Below are 22,165 nucleotides of genomic sequence, written 5' to 3'. Positions count from 1 at the left end.
GGTGAAAGTGGTTTCAGCTCACCTTCACATTCATCATCTTCCGAATTGAAATTGATGGCAAAATTATGTGAAACCTGTAAAAGAAAGTAATCCAGTGAAACGAAATGACTTCCATTCACCAGGAGACAGTATTCCATTATCTCAGCTGATCTAAGCTGCACTTGGCATGACCTACTCATTCTCCATTGGAAAAGAGACCATGAAGATGACTCATGCTGAGTTTGCAATTATACCACGTAATGATTCGTGTGTGAAGCTTCCCTTTTCTATTCAGGATAATGAAAGTCACATCGACTCACAGTGTAAGCAGGCAGCATCTGGCTAATATTAAATTTAATTTTGAGACAAATCTATCCATCGTTGGTGCGAGAGTGCTATTATTGTTTACAAAGTCGCAACAGATAATGCCTTCCGATACCGCACCGACAACAATGTTGTTTGAAGGAACAGAAAATTAACGGTACTCATGTCATTCCGTCGCAGAGTTTGTTCTTCCATCAGACCCATCATCAAAGAATGAGCCCTGATCAGAAATAAAAATCAGGTCTGGTATATGCGGGAAAATTATTACTTTTCATTTCAAATTTTATTCTGCCCCCGCCGCCCCGGTTTTCCAGCAGCAGAGGGAGCTCGCCATTGGCTGCCAGCAGGATTTTCCGATCCCGCTGAAGCCAATGGACATTTGCAGTGCTCACTGGCCATGTCCTCAAGAAACCCATTTATAGATATTGCCTTCAGTGGGACTGGAAGATCCCATTGGCAGGAAGGACTGGAAAATCCCGGCCTTAATTTTGCTTTGGTATATTTTGTGGCAGGTGAAAGATAGTGGTTCTGGAGAACTGAATATTTTCCCATTTTCTGGCACCTTGTTTCACCATCAAATGTTGCTAAATGACATGCAGAGTAAGAGACTGAGCCTCCAGCCCAGCTCTCCTCAACACAAACTTAGGAAAGCACCTCCATACAATAGCAGTATTTCTTACAGGAACCACCAACAGTGTCAGACTGAGAATTCAATTCTGTACCAAGTCATGCCAAGTTTTGGGCAATTACGTCTTGTGGATTTGTGGCCAATGAAACTGAGATTTCCCAAAATAATCTTATGCAAGGTCCATGTAGTGAAAATAGAAAGTGCCTTCAGCATAATGCCTGTGACTGAATTCAAACTTGATCTCAGGAGTGAAGGATACATACTTTTAAAATTTAAAAGTTTATTTATTTGTGTCACAAGTTGGCATACATTAACACTGCAATGAAGTTACTGTGAAAATCCCCGAGTCGCCACACTCCAGTGCTTGTTCGGGTTACACTGAGGGAGAATTTAGCATGGCCAATGCACCTAACCTAACCAGCAGGTCTTTCAGACTGTGGGAGGAAACAGGAGCACCCAAAGGAAACCCATGCAATTACAAGGAGAACGAGCAGACACTGCACAGACAGCGATCCAGGCCGGGAATCAAACCCGGACCCCTGGTGCTGTGAGGCAGCAGTGCTAACCACTGTGCCATACAAATACAAATAGGTGCAGAGAAGTGGACCATTTAGTCCCTCGAGCTTGCTCTGCCATTCAATAAGATCATGGTTGATCTGTTTGTGTTGAGTTCCACAATCCCCATTTACCATGATAACCTTTGATTCCCTTGCTTAACAAGAATCTATCTCTGCCTTAAGAATATTCAATGTCCCCCGTCTTCTGAGGCAGTGAGTTCCAAAGTTGCATAACCCTCTGAGAGAAAATATTCTCCTCATCTCTGTCCTAAACGTTGACCCCTAATTTTAAAAGAGTGCCCCCTAGTTCTGAACTCACACATAAGAGGAAACATCCTTTCCACGTCCACCTTGTCAATACCGTTCAGGATCTTATATACTTCAACCAAGTCACTCCTCACTCTTCCAAACTCTAGTGGAAACAAGCCCAACCTATCCAACCTATCCACATAAGATAACCCGATTATTGTGTTAACCCAAGGTAAAGGTAAAATACTGCAGATGCTGAGATCTGAAACAAAAACAGAAAGCCCCGGGTCATCCAGACTCAAAATGTTAGCTCTATTCTCTTTCCACAGATGCTGTCAGAGTTGCTGAGTTTCCCCAGCATTTTTTGTCTTTATAAAGTGTTAACCCAATCTGTTCTTCAGTCTGCTCATCATTCCATTCATTTTACTGGAAAATTGCAGCTCGTTTTATCAAACCAGGAGTAATAAGGAACAAGCACGTTTAGAAATCATAATTACTTGAGATTTTAGCAAATGTTAAGGTCCTTATTTACAATTGCCTAAAAGCCTTGCTCCAGTCTGAAAGACGTACTGGTTAGGTGCATTGACCCGAACAGGCACCAGAGTGTGGCGATTAGGGAAATTTCACAGTAACTTCATTGCAGTGTTAATGTAAGCTTTACTTGTGACTAATAAATAAATTTAACTTAACCAACTTAACCCCGCGGCCTCCTCCCACTCTATACATCAACTGTTTAATATAAAACCACTGGATCTCAAGGGAAGTACCGTGAAAGAGGATTTTTTTCCTTTCTGAATTGAATTCCAATCTGAAGGCCGCATTTGGAGAAAAAGGATAATTGTCTAATCAGACAACCTTCTACCTGTGCTTGAGAAACTCACATCGTGAGGGATGTGGAGGCCTGGGCAAAATATCCCAGTGATTGCACGATGCACCATGAAAGAAACATGTGGTCAATATGACTGACCATTCATAATGACTGCCATTACTTCCCATTTATAAGTCAAGCTACACCTATCCAGCACTCTATCATCTGAGATAAATGGGACTGGAATTCTGGGAGGTGGCATCTGGGAGTTGACATAAATTGGCAATGTAACACTCCACCAGTCTGACACATCTGGTGCATTCGGACGCGACTCACATTTGTACGGTCAACTTAAGTGCTTCTGAAATGAATTAACTAACACAAATCCTGTGTAACATGGAAATATTAAGCTGAGAGAGCTTGAAAATTAACAGTGTAGCCTTGAGAAAGTCCACAGGCTAACGAACAACATCCCTGTTGCTAGATTGAGCTCAATGTCAGGGGCTGTCCGTTTTTATGCCACTTTATGAACAAGTGCTGAGGTTTGCCACTGGCATCCAAAGAAGGGGTCAGAGCATTGGTACGAGACAAAGAAAGGCTCAAACCTTTACAGAGAAAATGGCCTACAGAACTTCCTGAATGTGATGCAGCAGAGAAGCAGATTGTTGTGTGCCCATGGGAGGAAAGCATGGAAACTTGTTTCACATGCCATGTGGAGGGAGCTAGTTGGCAGTGGCACTAGGTGCCAACTCTTTCACTGCTGAATTGCCGACACACAATCTGGATATTGAATGCGTGGTGGCTATTTCTGCTCAGGGCTGTTAAGGGAATGTGCTGTGGGAGCTCACAAAGCAACAGTGGTGCTATCTGTGCCGCCTTTGGAAAGATGGCCCTATCATGCTGTTGCCTTGTTGTTTTGCCAAATTGGATGAATTCCCCAGCTTTGAAGAAAGTTATGTGAATTGTCTGATGAATAAATATCCAAACCGCACCCTTATTCATGTTGTACACATTTTGCAGCCGCCGGAAATAAGGCAGTGTTGTAAAACTGTATGACAGTGACCCTCACGGAGATAGGAATGGACAGCAGTGGCAGCAGGGCACATACATTACTGGGCGTCTTCTATTCAAAAGTTGTCTATTGCCTCCATCATAAAGTGCACTATTTTACTGTACAGTTCCTCACCACCTTTTCCTAGGGCTTATGCTGCATGTTTTATCAGGGCACTGACTTCACCTCACTGTCCTTTCATCCATGCTCTCCTTCGTCTCTTCCATGATAATGACAGGCTAAAGTGGGAATCTGATGCCTGTGCTTGAGAAGCTCATTGTGAGGTTTATGGCAAAATACTCCAGCGGCCTCACAATCCCACAAGAACCCTGAAATCAGTCCAGTGTCCAAATGAAAATCACAGAATGGAAATCACCTGCAAAATGTACAATTCTGCTGTAATAACTATTTCAGGCTCAAAGCTATTTCAACTGCTCTAAGCCACAGCCTCACATTACATTTCCTATTCAAACGTACCCCGAATGAATTGTGAGTGGAACAACAGAAAACATGGGGCTCTGCTGACCCTCAGGTTAATAAAGGCAGATCAGAGATACTTAGATACAGGATGGAAAAATCACATTAGGAAATTCAGAATCATAGAATCATTGAACCTTACTGTACAGAAGGAGGCCATTCGACCCATCAAGTCTGCACTGACTACAATCCCACCCAGGCCCTATCCCCATAACCCCATGCATTTACCCTAGCTAGTCCCCGGGACACTAAGGGGCAATTTAGCATGGCCAATCCACCCAATCAGGCACATTACTTGGGGTAGAATTTTGACAGAAATTACTTCCACCGCATTTTGTAGCTGGACATAAGTTGTAAAGTTTATTTATTAGTGTCACAAGCAGGCTTACATTAACACTGCAATGAAGTTACTGTGAAAATCCCCCAGTCGCCACTCTCCGGCACCTGTTCGGGTAAACTGAGGGAGAATTTAGCATGGCCAATACACCTAACCAGCACATAGAAATCATAGAAATCATAGAAACCCTACAGTGTAGAAAGAGGCCATTCGGCCCATCGAGTCTACACCGACCACAATCCTACCCAGGCCCTACCCCCATATCCCTACATATTTACCCGCTAATCCCTCTAACCTACGCATCTCAAGACACTAAGGGGCAATTTTAGCACAGCCAATCAACCTAACCCGCACATCTTTGGACTGTGGGAGGAAACCGGAGCACCCGGAGGAAACCCACGCAGACACGAGGAGAATGTGCAAACTCCACACAGACAGTGACCCAAGCCGGGAATCGAACCCAGGTCCCTGGAGCTGTGAAGCAGCAGTGCTAACCACTGTGCTACCGTGCCGCCCTAATCTTTTGGACTGTGGGAGGAAACCAGAGCATCCAGAGGAAACTCACACAGACATGCGGAGAATGTGCAGACTCCGCATAGACAGTGACCCAAGCTGGGAATTGAATGCAGGTTCCTGGTGCTGTGAGGCAACAGTGCTAACCACTGTGCCACCGTGCTGCCCCAAAGATTTTCCAATCCTGAGCCCCAAAATGCAGTAACCAGAATTTTGAAGACCTACCATGTATGTCAAGCATTGACATGTCATCCACTGAACTGGTGTAATGTGTGCTCTATTTCCATGTTCTTTGTTGGGGATGTTTTTTTCAATTGATCCAATAGAATTTGAACATAACTTTTGATTTACACGTTTACCCTATCCGGGGGAGGGGGCGGAATCCAGTTTGAGGCCCACGTTGGGAGATAGGAAAAGGAATAATGTTCTGCTGAGAGAGTTTGAATAGTTAGGGTCCAAATCGAAGGCCTCACGAGCTCAATCTCTGAATTGTTACCTCGGCCACATATCAATTGGCATCGGTGCAACAGACTAGAGAGATGGTTCAAAGAGTGGTGCAGGAAAAAGAGGATTTGATTCTTGGGACAATGGCACCGGTACTGGGGAAAGAGGGAGCTGCTCCATTGGTAGGAGATCCACTAAAACTGGGCTGGAATCAGTGGCTGGAACTCTACCACCTCACCCACCATGGATTCGGCGCGGCCAAGGGTCTGACAACATTAATCTCTGTTGACCTCAGGTGGGAATTTCCAGTCTCGCCCGAGTGAGGCCATAAAATCCCACCCAGTGTTTCAGTGAAACATAGAACTAAAACTGTGGAAAGGAATTTAAGCTAAAATAAGGGGTGAGGGTTCAGGCGAATGAAGATTTAGAAAACTGAAGAGAAAAGTCTAGACAACAGAACAATACAGTACGTTGGATAAAGACAAACAGAATGGGAGAGGAAGGGAAGGAGAGCTCAATAGTGCATCAGCAAATAAGGTCCTTGCAAATAATAGTAGTAAAAGGAAAGGCTCGTTATCGGAATGCACAAAGCATTAGCAATAAGATAGGTGAACCAGTGCTTTGGATAGAGATATATGTTTTAGATCTTGTTTTAGGTTGATTGGCCATGCTAAAAATTGCCCCTTAGAGTCCTGAGATGCGTAGGTTAGAGGGATTAGCGGGTAAATATGTAGGGATATGGGGGTAGGGCCTGGGTGGGATTGTGGTCGGGGCAGACTCGATGGGTCAAATGACCTCTTTCTGCACTGTAGGGATTCTATGATTCTATGATCTAATCATCATTACTGAGACATGAGCCAGGATTTTGCAGACCTGCTATGGCATGTCTCCCGCCAGCAGATGTGGCATTCAGGATGAACTGTTATATCCTGACGGGCAGGAGGGTCCGTAAAATCCTGGCCATGGTTACACGGTGATAGAGGTAGGGAAATAAATATTCCAGGGTACGCACTTCAAAAAGACAGGCAGAATGGAAAATAAGGAGGAGCAGTTTACAGTAAAAAATGGCATAAGGAGAATAGTGAGAAAGGATCTTGGCTCAGAAGATCAGGAAGTAGAATCAAGAGAGGTGGAAATTAAGAATTAAGAGTCAGAAGATGCTGTGGAAGTAGTTTATAAGCCCCCTATCTGTACTTATATCATTGGACAGAACATTAAACAAAAACATATTGCAGCTTGAAACAAAGGCAATGTAATCATTGTGGGAGACTTTAATCTTCATATAGACTGGACCAATCAAATAGTCTGGAAGATGAGTTTGTAGAATACTTTCTTGAAACCTGTCTGGAATAACATATTGTGGAACCAACTAGGGATGAAGCTATTTTAGACCTAGTGTTGTGCAATGCGGCAGGATTAATTAGTAATCTCATAATAAGAGCTTCTCTGAGAAAAGATGATAATACAATATTAATTTTGAAAGAGACATACTGCAGTCCCAAAAAAAATCTTAAATTTAAAGATATCAATTAAATAGATAGAAGAGGACAGCTGGCTTCACTTCATAGGATGAATAGATTAAAAAGTTTGGCAATAAATAGCAATTGAAAGAAACAATTCAAAAATACATTCGATTAAAAAGAAACTCAGAGAGGAACATAATCCCTGGTTTACTAGAGAAGTTAAACATCTTATTAGATTTAAGGAAGAGGCTTATAATCGGGCAAAGAAAGTGGTAAACCTGAGGATTGGGAGTGTTTTAGAAACCAGCAAAGGGCAACCAAAAAATTGAAAAGAAGAGGAATATAGAATCTCAGAGAAAACTGGCCAGAAATATTAAAACAGATTGTTAGAGCCTTTACAACTATATAAAAAAGGGGGGCGAGTTGCTAAAGTAAACATTGGTCCTTTTGGAGGCATAAATGGGAGAAATTATCATGGGGAAGGAGGAAATGGCAAAAATATTGAACAAATATTTTGTGCCTCTCCACAGTAGAAGACAGAGATTATATACCAGAAATAGAGAGCAAGAGACTAATATGAGTGGACATTTAGGTGATTAATGTTAGCAGAGAAAAGGTATTGGAGAAACATAAGGAACTAGAATCTATGAAATCCCCAGGACCTGATGGCTTACACCCTATGGATCTAAAAAAAGGTAGCTGCACTGATCTAGTTATGATTTCCCAAAAATCACTTCATTCTTGAATGGACCCAGTGGATTGGAAGTTAACAAATATCAAACCGTTATTCAAGAAAGAAGGGAGAGAAAACTGGGAATTACAGACCTGACCTCAATTGTGGGAAAAATGCTGGAAGTAATTATTAAGGAGGTCTTAGCTATGCACTTAGTAAGATCAGACAACGTCAACATGGTTTTACGAAAGTGATATTGTTTGACAAATATCTGAGAGTTTTTGGAAGATGTAACTAGTAAAGGAGATAAAGGGAAACAAGTAGATGTAGTGGGCAGGATTTTCCGGCTCCGTGCGCCCCAAGACCGGAAATTCCCACACAGAGTCAACTGACCTTCAAATAGTCTACTGAATTTTCTGTCCCGTCTGTTACTATTCCCACAGTGGGCAGAACGGGAAATTTCCGGCCAGTAAATATGAACTTCCAAAAGATATTCAATACAAAAAGTTTGCATGAAAGATAAGGGTTCATGGGGTTGGGGTAATGTATTAGAATGGATGGAAGATTTGTTAACAGATAGGAAATGAAGAATTGGAATAAATGGTACACTTACAGGTTGGCAGACTGAGGCTAGTTGGTTGCTACAAGGATCAGTACTGGGACCTCAACTATTGACGATCTATATTAATGATTTAAATGAAGACACGGGGGGAATGTATCTAAATTTTCTGACAATACAAAGCTAGGTGAGAATGTAAACTATGGGAAGGACACAAAGAGGCTACAAAGAGATACAGAAAGATTGAGTGAGCAGTTAACAAGGCAGCGTATAATGTGGGGAATGGTGGGGTTATTCACTTTGGTAGTAAGAACAGAATGGCAGAATTTTTGTTTAAATGTGGAACTTCTAAATGTTGACATTCAGAGGGTCTTGAGTGTACTTGCACACGGAGCAAAGAAATTTAGATGCAGGTACAGCAAGATATTAGGAAGGCAATTGACATGTTGGCTTTTATTGCAAAAGAATAAGGACATCTTCCTGCAATTGTACAAAGTTTTGTGAGATCACACGTGGATCACACATGCACAGTTCTAGTCTCCATATCTATAGGACGATGTACTTGCCTTAGCACAGCAAAGATTCACTCGATTGGTCCTGGGATGGGAGTGTTGTCCTCAGATGGGACACTAAATTGGATGTCAGGAAATTCTCAGCAATTTAGAAGAATAAAAGGTGATCTCATTGAAAGACCCAAGATTGTGAAAGAGCTTGACAAGGTAGACACAAGGAGGTTGATTCCCCTGCTTCCAGAATCTAGAACTCCATCGTACTGCCTCAGGAAAAGGGGCCTATCATTTAAAACCAAAGTGAGGAAAGATTTCCTCATTCAAAGGGTTGTAAATCTTCAGGAGTTGTGGATTCTCCATCCTTGATCATATCTAAGACTGAAATAAACAGATTTCAGGTCTCTTAGGGAATCAATGGACATAGGGAGCAGGCAGGAAAGTGGAGTTCAGACAGAAGGTCAGCCATGATTGTACTATATAGCCGAGCAGGTGCAAAGGGCCGTTTGTTTTAATCCTGTTCCTATTTCTTGCTTTCTTATCTTCTTATTGCAGTTTAATGGTTTGAACCAAACTTTGCTACATCAAGTGTTAATTTGTTCATCTGGAGAGATTGAAGGAAAACATGTGTAAAAAGCACAAAGAACTGGTCCACATCACAAGTCACAAACCTTGGGTCCTACTGTTGTACAAGTAGATATAGTGCAAAGGAAAGTTGTTCAGACCCTTTACAGGAGCAATGGCCATCAGTGAACCCAATGGCATCTATGACGGACATAAATTCATATATATTATTATTAACATTTATTCCCTACTGAACCCTATTAACAATGTATCTATTTTTAAAAATGTGCAGGAATGAAATGTAAAATAACTCAAGATGATTCCAGGGCCACAGCAATGTGGTTGACTCTCAACTTCCCTCTGAAGTGACCTAGCAAGCCACTCAGGGCTCAAGGGCAACAAGGGATAGGCAATAAATGCTGGCCAGCCAGTGACGTCCATGCCCACAAATGAATTTTTAAAAAGATGATTCTGCCCCAATCTATTCTCCTGAAATTAACAGCAAGCTATGATTCAGCATTTTATCTTCAATTGCAGAAGAAGTTTCCTTTTCCATTCACATTACCAATCCATCCAGGTGTCATCATATATAAGTGTCGAGAAAATTAAGTTATGGGAATTAAATATAGAAATTGTATTCTGGGCATTCACATCGAGTATGTATATAGTCAGGTAGAATAATCAAATGGGAGTGAAGTTTCTACAGACAAGAAATGGGAATGTAAATGACACCAACACACATTTTTCATCTGCCTTGATGTAAGCTGATATTTTTAAATATAGGTAGTAATAGACTGAACTTTTCACAAGTCTGCTCGGAAAATAAAAGATGTGTCTACACATTTACTTTACTGAAAAAATAGAAATCAGGATGAAAAATGTATAGGGTGCAGCAGTCATGAACAAACGCCACATCAAACGGGTTTTCCTGGAACATAAATAACAATGATCAGAAAGCAAAGGGAATACATAAATAAATTACCCAAGACATGCAACACAGTGGGAGAGTTCCATCCAAAATGTAGTAACAAAATCAAATAGAAATATTGCATAACAAAGTAGAAAGAGCCAAATTTTCCCAATGTATCTCAATAAGATTTTTTTTATTCATTCTTGAGATGTGGGCATCGCTGGCTAGGCCAGCATTTATTGCCCATCCCTAATTGTCCTTGAGAATGTGGGGGTGAGCTGCTTCTTTGAACCGCTGCAGTCCCTGAGGTGTAGGTACATCAGCAGTGGATTTGGAAAAGAGAAAAAGGAGAAAGACGCAGACTGAGTAGATTGGGAGCTGAGGACAAGAGGGTTGAACCTTAAGTATGCATGCAAATTAGCAGTGGACGGGAGCCAAGTACAAAGAGAAGGCACCAAGAATGGAACAGGAGCAACTCATCTTCCCTGAAGGACTTAGCACAAAAGTTGGATGAAAGGTAATACATTTAGAATAAAGAGGAACATGGGTACAAAGGACAAAGATGGGACAAAAGGAAATAACCTGGGACAGCTGCAGCACACACAACCCCATGAATCACTGCTTCTGAAAGGCAGCAAATATTACTCACCACATAACTAGGAGGAATTCTTGCTCCGAATCCTAAGGCAGAAAACTTCTTGTCACTAAAGGATTTAAATTGAAGCATTAATCAGAGGAAAAGATAATGTTATCACATTAAATACCATTTCACCAAAGATCGTGGCAATTTGAAAAGTTGTAGCTTTAACATCAGGAGATGACAGGCAAGTCTTGACATTTATCTGCTCTTTCAGGTGAACATTGTTTTAATTGCAAGTTCAGTTAGATACCTGCCCACCTTCAATTGGATGAGATTGTTGTAATGTGTCTTTAAGAGATTGCAGCATGGCATCACTAAAAGGAAGTGTGCCATGTGATCCAGTTTTTGGTTCACTCTTGCTTTTGAACAGAGTATACACACACAGCTCTGCAGTTCTGATGTCTTCAAGCTTTATGCCTCTGTATAATTGCCTCCATGTGCCTAGACTCAATGAATGAACCCATAATGTGTTTACCCAATCCTTTATGAGTGGTTGCAGCCTTGATATCATTACAAAAACACAGGAGATCACAGCAATTTTAAATCCCTGGTCTTGTTAATGTATAACCCAGCTGAGTTAGTAGGAAGCAGCTCTGGAAATTCAGGCCCTTGGCTGCCTGTCTGCTCTTCCTGGCCAGATAAACGAAAGGCAACAACTTTGGTCGAATAATCTCTTCTGTTTCCAATTCTTGTCTGACTAGAATTTACCTGGTGGAAGAGCCTTATTGATTTCCCTGCTCTGCAGAGGATCACAATAAGGGATTGGATTTTGATGATGCCATCAGACTTTGTTTTAAAGTTTATTTACTAGTATCACAGGTAGGCTAACATTAACACTGCAATGAAGTCACTGTGAAAATCCCCTAGTCGCCACACTCCGGCGCCTGTTCAGGTACACTGAGGAATGAGCAATGCACCTAACCAGTACATCTTTCGGAGTTTGGGAGGAAACCGGAGCACCCGGAGGAAACCCATGCAGACACGGGGAGAACGTGTAAACTCCACACAGACACGTGGAGAACATGCAGACTCCGCACAGACAGTGACCCAAACTGGGAATCGAACCCGGGTCTCTGGCACTGTGAGGCAACAGTGCTAACCACTGTGACACCATGCTGACTTATATATTTAAAGATGGAGCACACATTCCTTTCCTTCTCTATGAATGGTATGCTTTGTCTGTATAGCGCGCAAGAAACAATACTTTTCACTGAATACTAATACATGCGACGATAATAAATCAAATCAAATCAGGTTCAAATCGAATATGTCAGGGTCCTGACAAGGTGTCAGTAGGTAAGTTGCCTGGTAAGTTTTAACTTCCATCAGTCAGGCAGATAGAGTTAAAATCAATCCCATTGATTTTAGTCTTGAACATGTCTATTGGCTAAGTGTGGGGTATAAAATAGTGGAGTGCCTTTTGTTTTGTTTGCAACTTGCTTTAAATATTTATTATGGGTCTTTTAAATGATAAATTATAAAACAATTGCAACCTCTTGCCACATTCTTGAATAATAAATTCCAACTGATATTTTTTTCATTTGTTTTCTCAACCCTTTATTTTTGATCTTGCCAATCTACACATCTCCTGTTGCGGAGAGCATGTTCAGAGTACCTGTTCACAGGCCTCCAACAATGTTTCCTCTGATTCTGCTGCCAAGAGGAATGCAAGAAAACCCCCAGAGATGCAATTGCCCTCAGTTTCCCTTCCTTCCTGCAGAGAACCATTTGACATCTGCTCACTGCTTCCACACAGCAATACAGTCGCAATCAGGTGCTTCCAGTCGAGCTTGGAATTAAAGTGCCCTCCAACTGTTCTCCAGCATCACTCATTGTTCCAATCATCACTTTGACATAACTTGCAGTAAGACTCATCTTGTCTGGTGCCCCATTGTCACAAATGGCTGAAAGGTTAGTCCCCACCCTCGGTAGTATTAGTCCCACATCGATCAGCATGGTCCATCCCAGAGCCCCGCTAGTACTGTGTGCCCTGTGCTGTGTGCTTCTTTGCTCTTTGTTCACTTAGTAACTCTCTGTTGCTACTTAAAAATGAGGGAGTATTGCAACCTGGCAATGACTTACAGATACAATCAGTGGGACTCAGGAATACAAAGGAACAGGCCAATTGTTATCAAAAGTAAAATAATAAAGAGATAAATAAAATGCAGCATCATTTGTTGGGGTGATCAAGGAAAGGCATGGGAGTGCTTGGGAAATGAAACATTGGTCGCTTGTCCAACATCCCAGTGGATGTTGATTTTCAAATACGGTGCAGGGATTATGATGCATGAATGACCAGTGCAATGCTGGCAGCACGACAGCCATGCTGTTCATTGGCTACACACATCAACGGAACCCGAAACTGTACCTTGCCAGCATCACTTAAAGCTGGTCAGCACCTCTTAAAGGTGGTCAGCACTGCTCAAAGCTGGGTTAGCACCTCTTAAAGCTGGGTTAGCACCTCTTAAAGGTGGTCAGCACTGCTCAAAGCTGGGTTAGCACCTCTTAAAGCTGGGTTAGCACCTCTTAAAGGTGGTCAGCACTGCTCAAAGCTGGGTTAGCACCTCTTAAAGGTGGTCAGCACTGCTCAAAGCTGGGTTAGCACCTCTTAAAGCTGGGTCAGCACCTCTTAAAGCTGGGTCAGCACCTCTTAAAGCTGGGTCAGCACTGCTCAAAGCTGGTCAGCAGCTCTTAAAGCTGGGTCAGCACTGCTCAGCACCTCTTAAAGCTGGTCAGCATCATTTAAAGATGGTCAGCACCTCTTAAAGCTGGCTGAGCCTCTTAAAGGGAGAGACACTGTGGTTGGAGCAGGTTCTGGCAGTCCTGCAGGAAGTGGGAATCAGTGGAAGAATGGAGAGAGTGGACAGCAGCTTCGGAGAGGTGAGATTGATGTGCTTCCTGGAGCCTTCACTTGGATGGATGATATGGCTCTGCACCCAGACTCCTGCAGCATCAATGGCATGGTGATGGAGTCAGGGTACATGAATCCTCTTGAGGCTGCTGGCCTTTCACCTCTGGGTTCCGGTCATCCAGCATGGCCTCGTGAAGATATGGTGGGCTGGAGAGAGTGATATGAATGTGCTAGACTTGTGTTCACACATGATCCCCTGACCTTTGAACCTGCGAGCTGATGGCAGCCGGACAAATCAGCTCCCGACTCATCAGGTAATTCGGAGAGATGTTTGCTTACACGTGAGTTCCTGTCATTCCGCCGGCCACTGCACTTAGAACCACTGGGAGGGAATCTGTGAGCAGTGTGACAGGGTTTGCGTTTTGGATCCTCAATGGCAACTGCCCTGCCCACTGATGGGTGGATACCCGCAGAGATGGGATGATGCCTTAAATGAGCATTAATTGCCCACTTAAGGGCCTCAATTGATACTGGGGCAGGAAGGCCTTCCATGAACCTCAATTGACAGTGGGACAGAGGCATGAATTTGGAGGTATCCCAACCGGTTACCTCCTGTCTGAGTAAATGCTCCCTACTTCCAAACTTTCCTCAGGGGAGGGCATTCAAATCCACCCTTTGTTTCCCGCTGAGATTTAAGTAGGAGGATAGTTCCCCGAACACCATGGGCAAATGTAGGCTCTCGCTGAGGGCCATTCTCCCTGCACCCCACTCAGCCCCCTTTCAGTAGCTCTCTCTGCTCTGCACACCCTCTACTCATAGAGCAAGTCATGTTTATTCTGAGGGGAGTGCTTACTGCTGCACACACGTCTCGAAGCAAGAGGTTTGTACAGAAGCCTTGAAGTCCCAATCGTTTAGCATCTGCCACGCCACTCCCTGCAAATCTTTACAACCTCAAACAACTACAGAAAGAACAAAGCACTTGTAGAATCATAGCAATAGCCAGAGGAAATCAATCTGTGACGAACTCACAAGTAGTCAAAGATCCTTCTAAATGTGATGGGCGGGGAAGGGAGGGGCATTCCTTCTGCCACTGTGAGGCAAAGATAGAGTGTAAGCTGGAATGTTAAACTCCAAAGTGGCGCCACTGGCATCAATCCAACATTTCACACTGACTGCTGATCTGATCTCCCTGCCCTGCTCTGCGGACTATCCATGATCCACAACATCCAGAATACCAGCATCAGAGCTTCACATTTCACTGTGAAAATCCTCATTTAAAAATGAGTGTTTCATTACACATGAAGACTAACCGGCATCAAAAACTAATCAAATGGGCTGGAGCTAAAAGCATGTTTCGAGACTCGGAATACTTCCTGCAGGGTGGCACGGTGGCACAGTGGTTGGGTGGCATGGTGACACAGTGGTTAGCACTGCTGCCTCACAGCGCCAGGGACCCGGGTTCAATTCCAACATACTTAAGTGTTCATTTGAAAGAATTGGTAGTTGTAAATTGACATCATTTGAATGTTCAGGGAGTGGCATGTCTTTCTGTTCATGTAATATTGAGCATTGTCAGGTAGGACGGTGTCACAGTGGTTAGCACAGCTGTCTCATAGCGCCAGGGATCCGGGTTCAATTCTGGCCTCGGGTGACTGTGTGGAGTTTGTATCTGCGTGGTTTCCTCCGGGTGCTCCAGTTTCCTCCCACAGTCCAAAGATGTGCAGGTTAGGTGGATTAGCTATGCTAAATTGCCCCTTAGTCGCAGGGGGACTAGCGAGGGTAAATGCATGGGGTTATGGGGATAGGGCTTGAGTGGGATTGTGGTCGGTGCAGACTCAATGTGCCGAATGGCCTCCTTCTGCACTGTAGGATTCTATGATTCTATGACTGTCTGTGTGGAGTTTGCGCGTTCTCCCCGTGCCTGTGTGGGTTTCCTCCAGTTGCTCTGGTTTCCTTTCACAGTTCAAAGATGTGTGGGTTAGGTGGATTATCCGTGTGGAATTATGGGGCTAGGGCCAGGGAGAGGACCTAGTTTAGATACTCTGTCAGAGAGTCAGTGCAGAAACGATGGACTGAATGGCCTCTTCGGCACTGTAGGGATTCTATGATTCTATGTTAACTCCTTCTTGAAAACAGATGTTCCCAGCACAAGTGCAAATGTCCTCAGCAAATAGCAAATAATATGATCCACCTCACAGCTGTGAGTGCCATTTTACCTCTCCAAAGGCACTTATAACACTCAAAACGAGCTGCTAGCAAGCCCAATTTCTTACCCCCAACCCCTGACCCCCAATCCCATCAGCTAGAGCTAAAATCAGGTCTCAAAGGTGAAAGGTCAGTTCCTAACCAGATAAGGTGATTGCTGCCATCTGGAGGTTTCAAATGTCCAAACACTTGGCTAATGGAAGCTACATAGTGGATAGCATTGTCCCTTTGATGGTGCAGTTCTGCTCAGCGATAGTTCACTGGTGAATTAAGGCAATCATCAGCAAATGGAAAAAAGGCTGAATGAACTGAGAAAAATATTAGTGCAGATGGTTGGAGGCAGTAATTCCGAGCTTTGTTTGGAAACGGAAAATAAGAAAATCTGTTTATTTAATTAGCATAGGAGAAAATCAGAACAGCTGTTGTCGGAGCCCTTAAATCATCACACGATTTATCTGGAATTGTCCACCTTTTGAGCACCATTTGTGACATTCATGCACTATGATCCTAAATTATACTCACTTAAAACCCATTCACTTACACCTGAAACACGCTCTCCATATGTCAGCACCGGCTAATTTACAGCAGATTTAATTCATGCCACAACTTCTAGAATACTGGCAGCAAAACTTCACACTCAACTGCGAAAATCTTTTTTTTAAAATGAACGTTTCATTACTCGTGAAGAGTACCTGACAGCAATAACTAATCAAATGAGTTGGAGCTAAAAACAAGTTATTGGACATCAGATTCCCCTTCCATTCAGTAAACATTCATTCCGTGCACCAAGGTGACAGGATGAACATGTCAGCAATCCAATAAAACACGGCTATTTGCCGGGGGAATCAAAATTCACGGTCAGCGTGAGTTATCTGCACTTGTGACATTTACAAATCCCTTTGTGTCAGTCTAACAAGGAGAAAAATCAAGTCTTAATATCGTCACAATCTCAGGAAATTGGGACTCAGTGCGATCTATCTACAATTTCACCAGCTAACTAAAAACACACTGAACTGTTTAAGGAGGATTTTGTTTTCTAAATACAAGAAAGGACACTGACCAAAGATGGCTACCACCAGTCAGCTGATGTCTGGTATTGTAAGTTGATCACTTCCTAGATGGAATGCACTGCAGACCTCCTCAGACATGTTGCATGGAATTTCACACCTGAGGGGTGTCAAGATCCACTGCAAAAAGGGACTCTTGAAAAGAAGATATCAAAAATGCAAGTGCTGGATTTTAATCAACTTAGTTCTGTCAAGCCAATGGAAACTGCTAATAAGCCAGATACCCAATAGACATTTAAAACCCCTTGTGGGTAATGAAATAACTCCATTTCCTGTTGATTTCTACTATCTTGTATGTGGCACAAATTGCTAAGATGAAAGATCAAAAGTGTGATTGCTTGTTGGACAATAATGACAGCAAGACATGTTAATCAAATTCTTTCTTGGAATATACAGACAAAAGATTTATGAAATAGTTTTGCCAAGCCAGAAGCAGAGAAGTCATCTGGAAAAAACATTGAAGGGAGCAGTAAAGATTCTCTCTCTCTCTCTGAAGACAATATTATCTCCAGCAAAATGTAGTTACCTGAACTTCAATTCAACTCCAGGATTTTAAATGAAAGCAGCTAACTTCAAATGGACACCGTGTTCAATAATCTATGCCTCAATGGCAAGTAAAGGACTTAATTGTATTTTCTTTTAACCTTTATTCGGATTCTAACTTTTCCTGCTTCTGAGATGTTTGTGTGTGTGTGTGTGTGTGTCCGCATCTTTTATTTTTTTTCTGGTTTAGTAACTACAATAAACTTACTCTTTCTTTGACTCAAGAAAACCTGGTTTGATTGGCTCCTTATTAAAAAGTAAACACATTTGATTTGCAAAAAGTATCAATGGGGAAAATAAATTAAAGAAAAAAACCCATTGTTGTGACCAGAGAGCTGAATAAAGGGAATCAGTTCACCCCTCCACACCCAGCCATAACATAATTTAAGAAAGTGTCAACACAAATCCTGGATACAATCAAGTGGTGATATCATAACTAAAATCCAAATTTGTAAGTTGCAGAGTTGGAATAAAACCTTAATAATTTCTTAATCTGGTTCCCATTAAATGAAAAAAGAGTACTTCTCTGTCTTATGTGTTCTTTGAGTTGTGAGTTGCTAAGGCACAAAGAGCAGAATGATCCCAAATTGATTTCCAAATCTACATTCAGTTATCTGATCTCTGCTGCACTAATGTTAGTATGATTTAGCTCAGTGGCTTTGGCTTGTGGAGGAGGGGATAACAAGTCAAGGATCCTGTCTCTCACAACTGTTGAAAGTGAATGTGTATGGGCACAAACTTGAGGACAGGATAGTGAATTCACTGTCAAGGTTCACACATTAATATTGTTCACCTATGCCCACTAACCCATGTCACTACATGACTAAGTGGCTGCCTGAGAGGGCAGCATTTGAGTTAGTGAAGGTGCCTGTAAAATTAAAATAATTAATTAAAAAGCTCAGAGTTACATGGAAACATAAAAACTAGAAGCAGGAATAGGCCATTCCGCCCATTGAGCCTGCTCCGCCATTCATTCTGATCATGACTGATCATCAGATTCACTATCCTGATCCTGCCTTCCCCCATGTCCCTTGATCCCTTTAGCCCCGATTGGTACAATACCTGTACCAGTAGGTTCATCTTTATTTCCGTTTGTAAAGCATAACATGGGTGGCAGTTTGCATCTTCACACCTAACACAGATTATACATTCAGGCACAGATTATTAACAAGACTCACACAAAGTGTGATTGATTAATCTTGTGTAGCCTCACATCCTAAATTCCTGTCCTACTGAATAATGAATGGACTTCCTAGCAAACTCGCCTCTTTGCATTTATCTGTATCTATATTTAAATACTTTCTTCCGATGTTGAACGGATGATAACTGTCCTGTATGTCTGAGAAACGCTAAAAATGTCAGTTACCAAACTACTTCACTCGAGCTCGAAATCTTCCAGAATAGGGCCAGCACAGATTGTTAGAAAGATATTTGGCCTAAACCTGGTGGTGGCGATAATTGTGAAACAGCCAGTGTTCGCTATCACTCCACCACTGAAACAGGCAGCAACATCTGGGTTCCGCATGTGCGGAGGATGACACAGAAATCCAGAAGTTGGTGCTACATTCCTCCAGAATGTTCACTGTAGAGCCCCCTACCCCCGGATGCCATCACTGGAAATCAATGGAATTGACGAGAAAGTCCTGTTCAGGTACACTGAGGGAGAATTTAGCATGGCCAATGCACCGAATCAGCACGTCTTTCAGACTGTGGGAGGAAACCGGAGCAGCAAGAGGAAACCCACACAGACACGGAGAGAATGTGCAAACTCCACACAGACAGTGACCTGACCCAGGTCCCTGGTGCTGTGAGGTAGTAGTGCTAACCACTGTGCCACCGTGCCACCGTGCCACCCACCAAAATAAGCTTTTCACCTTCGGGGAATTAAACCCCGGTCTCCCACGTGACAGGTGGGGATACTAACCACTATACTAACAAGGAATACTTGGGAGGACTGTGCACAAGTGAAATTAATAGAAATGGGGAACAATTAAAAATAGGCGCCAGATTAGGTGAGAGAAATGCTGAAACATTCAAACCCGCCCTTAGCAGAAAGTGTTGACATCGATCCTGCATTAGCCAACACTGCAGAGCAGGAGATTAAGGAGTAACCAGCAAAATGAAGGGAAACTTAAGATGCAGAGATGATTCTGCAGACAAAGTGTGGGCAGTGCTGCCCGAGGCCGATTGTTCTCTGTGCCACTCCATACGAGCATTCCCAGAAGTTCTTTTCTCCACAATCCGAAAGACGTGCTGGCTAGATGCATTGGCTATGATAAATTCTTCCTCAGTGTACCCGAACAGGCGCCGGAGTGTGGCAACTAGGGGATTTTCACAGAAACTTCATTGCAGTGTTAATGTGAGCCTACTTGTGACACTAATAAATAAACTTTAAACTCCCACTACTGTGCTACCTGCATTTGCCCAACACTGTTTAAGCGGTTATTGGATAGGCACATGGAGCACACCAGGATGATAGGGAGTGGGATAGCTTGATCTTGGTTTCAGATAAAGCTCGGCACAACATCGTGGGCCGAAGGGCCTGTTCTGTGCTGTACTGTTCTACTGCGGGCCTTGAATTTTGAAAAATGTTTGCCCTGAATGTCCCTATTCAACATTCAACAGTTTGAATCATCTCCTTCCAATGGCCAGAAAACACTTTTCCAGAGTGGTCACCTATGCACAGTATGAATAGATGACATGACGGGCACTGTGAAAAGGGCACAGGTGATGCCACTTATTAGTCACCAGCTCCAACATTCACTCCCGTCATTGAGCTATGCCCTGTTCATTTTTCATAAGCTACCACTTCTCATCCTGCCTTTGTCATTGTATCTCTCTCTGTCAGAATGGTCAAAGTCTTCAGGAGAAAACCTTTCATGAAGGGTAAACAGATCTTGTGCAATTATTTCAGCTTTGCCAGATTAACAAGAAGTATAATTGGTCCTACTTAGCTGTAATTGCAGTGCAAGTTAAACTGAAGAATGTTCAAATTCAGCAGGGTGTAAAACTTCAGGGGAAATGAAAATGGTTTGGGATGTACAACTGCCCGATTCATCACCATTCACTGCATCCATGAAATAGTTACATGTTTCCAGACCCGAAATCATGTCAGGCTAAATTTCTCCCTCAAAATCCTAGCCACATCCAATCTGAAAGTTTTACTAATTTATGGTTCATCAATTCTAATGCATTTAAAAATCTTAAGTATGGATTTTGCACTGAGTGTGCCATCTCTCGAGGCTGTGAGTGAGGAGTGCTGGGAACTTAATGGATGCAATTAGCTATGTTTGAAAGTTAAAATGGTAGTAGTGTAATATCCCAGGAGGGGGCTGGTTAGCTTAGATGGCTAGTTTGTGGTTCAGAATAACACCACCAGTGTGGGTTCAATTCCCATCCCGACTCGGGACCTGACTCCACACTAGCCCCAGGCTTGATGCAGAATGATGCCCCTCAGACAACAAAACCGATTGTTTCTCTCCAAGAGATGCCTGTGGTAACTTGATGAATTTGGCTGATTACCCACCAACCAAACATCCAGTGGAGGAACTCACAAAGGGACATTGTCATCCTTTAAGATGAGCAATTATTGACAACAATGTACATGGCCAAAATGGCCAAAACCATTATCCATCATGGAGGTAAATGAGTGTGTTTAAAGTGAACTCTTCAAATTGTATCATATGTGAAATTCCTTTGTCTTACATTTTACTGGAGGTGTCACCTCATTAAACGATTTCTATTAAGGTAGCAAGAAATGAACTTCATGCAAACATGTGACGCACACATAAACAAATAACTTGGAAGGTCTAATTTCATAGGATCTAGATTAAATAGTACTCTTCTGAATTTATATATGGGTTTAGATTATCCATTGAAGAATTCTCCCATGTCTCTGTCACCAGGTTCAATGACGGGCACTGGGGTGAATTCAGTGGGAAGCCGAAAATTCAGTTTTACACATGTGTACGTTTCCCGCAGGATCTTCTACTGGTGCCCGCCAAGGCAGGTAAGGAAGCCCGCTGGATGCCGGTGTGATTCTCATTTGCATTCCACTAATGGGATGCACATGATGGCCTGACCACCCACGCCTGATTCTCCATGGCACCAGCGGGAAAACATGCCGGTACGTAACGTCTAGGACTCATCTGAACACTGCATGAGGCTGCCTCTGGAGTTCAGGATGGCGGCATACCGGAAATCCTGGGACACCACAGCGGTGGCTGTAGGGAGCATCTGCAGGTGGACCTTCCATCTTCCAGCCTCAGAATGTTGCTGGAGATCCATCTTCTTTCTAAAGAAGTCCGCCTTCTGGCCTCAGAGAGCTGCTGGAAATCCATCTTCATTTTCAGGAGGTCCATCTTCTTACTTCGATGGTGGGTTAGTGATGTCGGGCACCTTTCCAATATGGCACCTGGATTCAATGGTGGACTATGCGCCATTAGGCCTTCCCCAGCACAGAATATGGTGTAAAATACCCAGTTGCATAATTAATAACGTCAGGGCCGGAGGATTCAGCGTAATTTCCCACCCTGCCTCCACATTGTGAAACACTCCACATTTCTGCCCCACCACAGGTTCTAGTCCCAGGAAGGGCGAATTCCACCCTTATTGTCTGTAAATAGATAAAATATTTAAACTGGTCCAGTTGCCTCAGAATTACAATTCACCTTGATCTACATAATGTCAACTGTTGCCAAATTCAAGAGAAGTTCCACTGATTCAATTCAATTTTTTAATGTAATCACAGGGATCTTGTAGTATTTTTCCTTAACTGAAAGCTCACTATTCAATCCTGTTAAAGTGGCCCAGCTGTT

General features: G+C 42.9%; 1 protein-coding gene across 1 annotated transcript in view; it reads right to left on the bottom strand.

Moving 5' to 3' along the window:
• Window positions 1–22,165, bottom strand: part of cpne7 (copine VII) — a 152,434-nt gene that overhangs the window by 11,139 nt on the left and 119,130 nt on the right. The window contains exons 11-12 of the mRNA XM_078210237.1: window positions 10,692–10,746; window positions 23–74 (exon numbers count right to left, since the gene is read on the bottom strand). Coding sequence (XP_078066363.1) covers window positions 23–74; window positions 10,692–10,746 — 107 coding nt within the window. The remainder of the gene's footprint in view (window positions 1–22; window positions 75–10,691; window positions 10,747–22,165) is intronic.

The sequence above is a fragment of the Mustelus asterias genome, chromosome 4, assembly GCF_964213995.1.
Source record: "Mustelus asterias chromosome 4, sMusAst1.hap1.1, whole genome shotgun sequence".
Lineage (NCBI taxonomy): Eukaryota > Metazoa > Chordata > Chondrichthyes > Carcharhiniformes > Triakidae > Mustelus > Mustelus asterias.
This window is presented reverse-complemented; position numbering and strand designations above follow the sequence as displayed.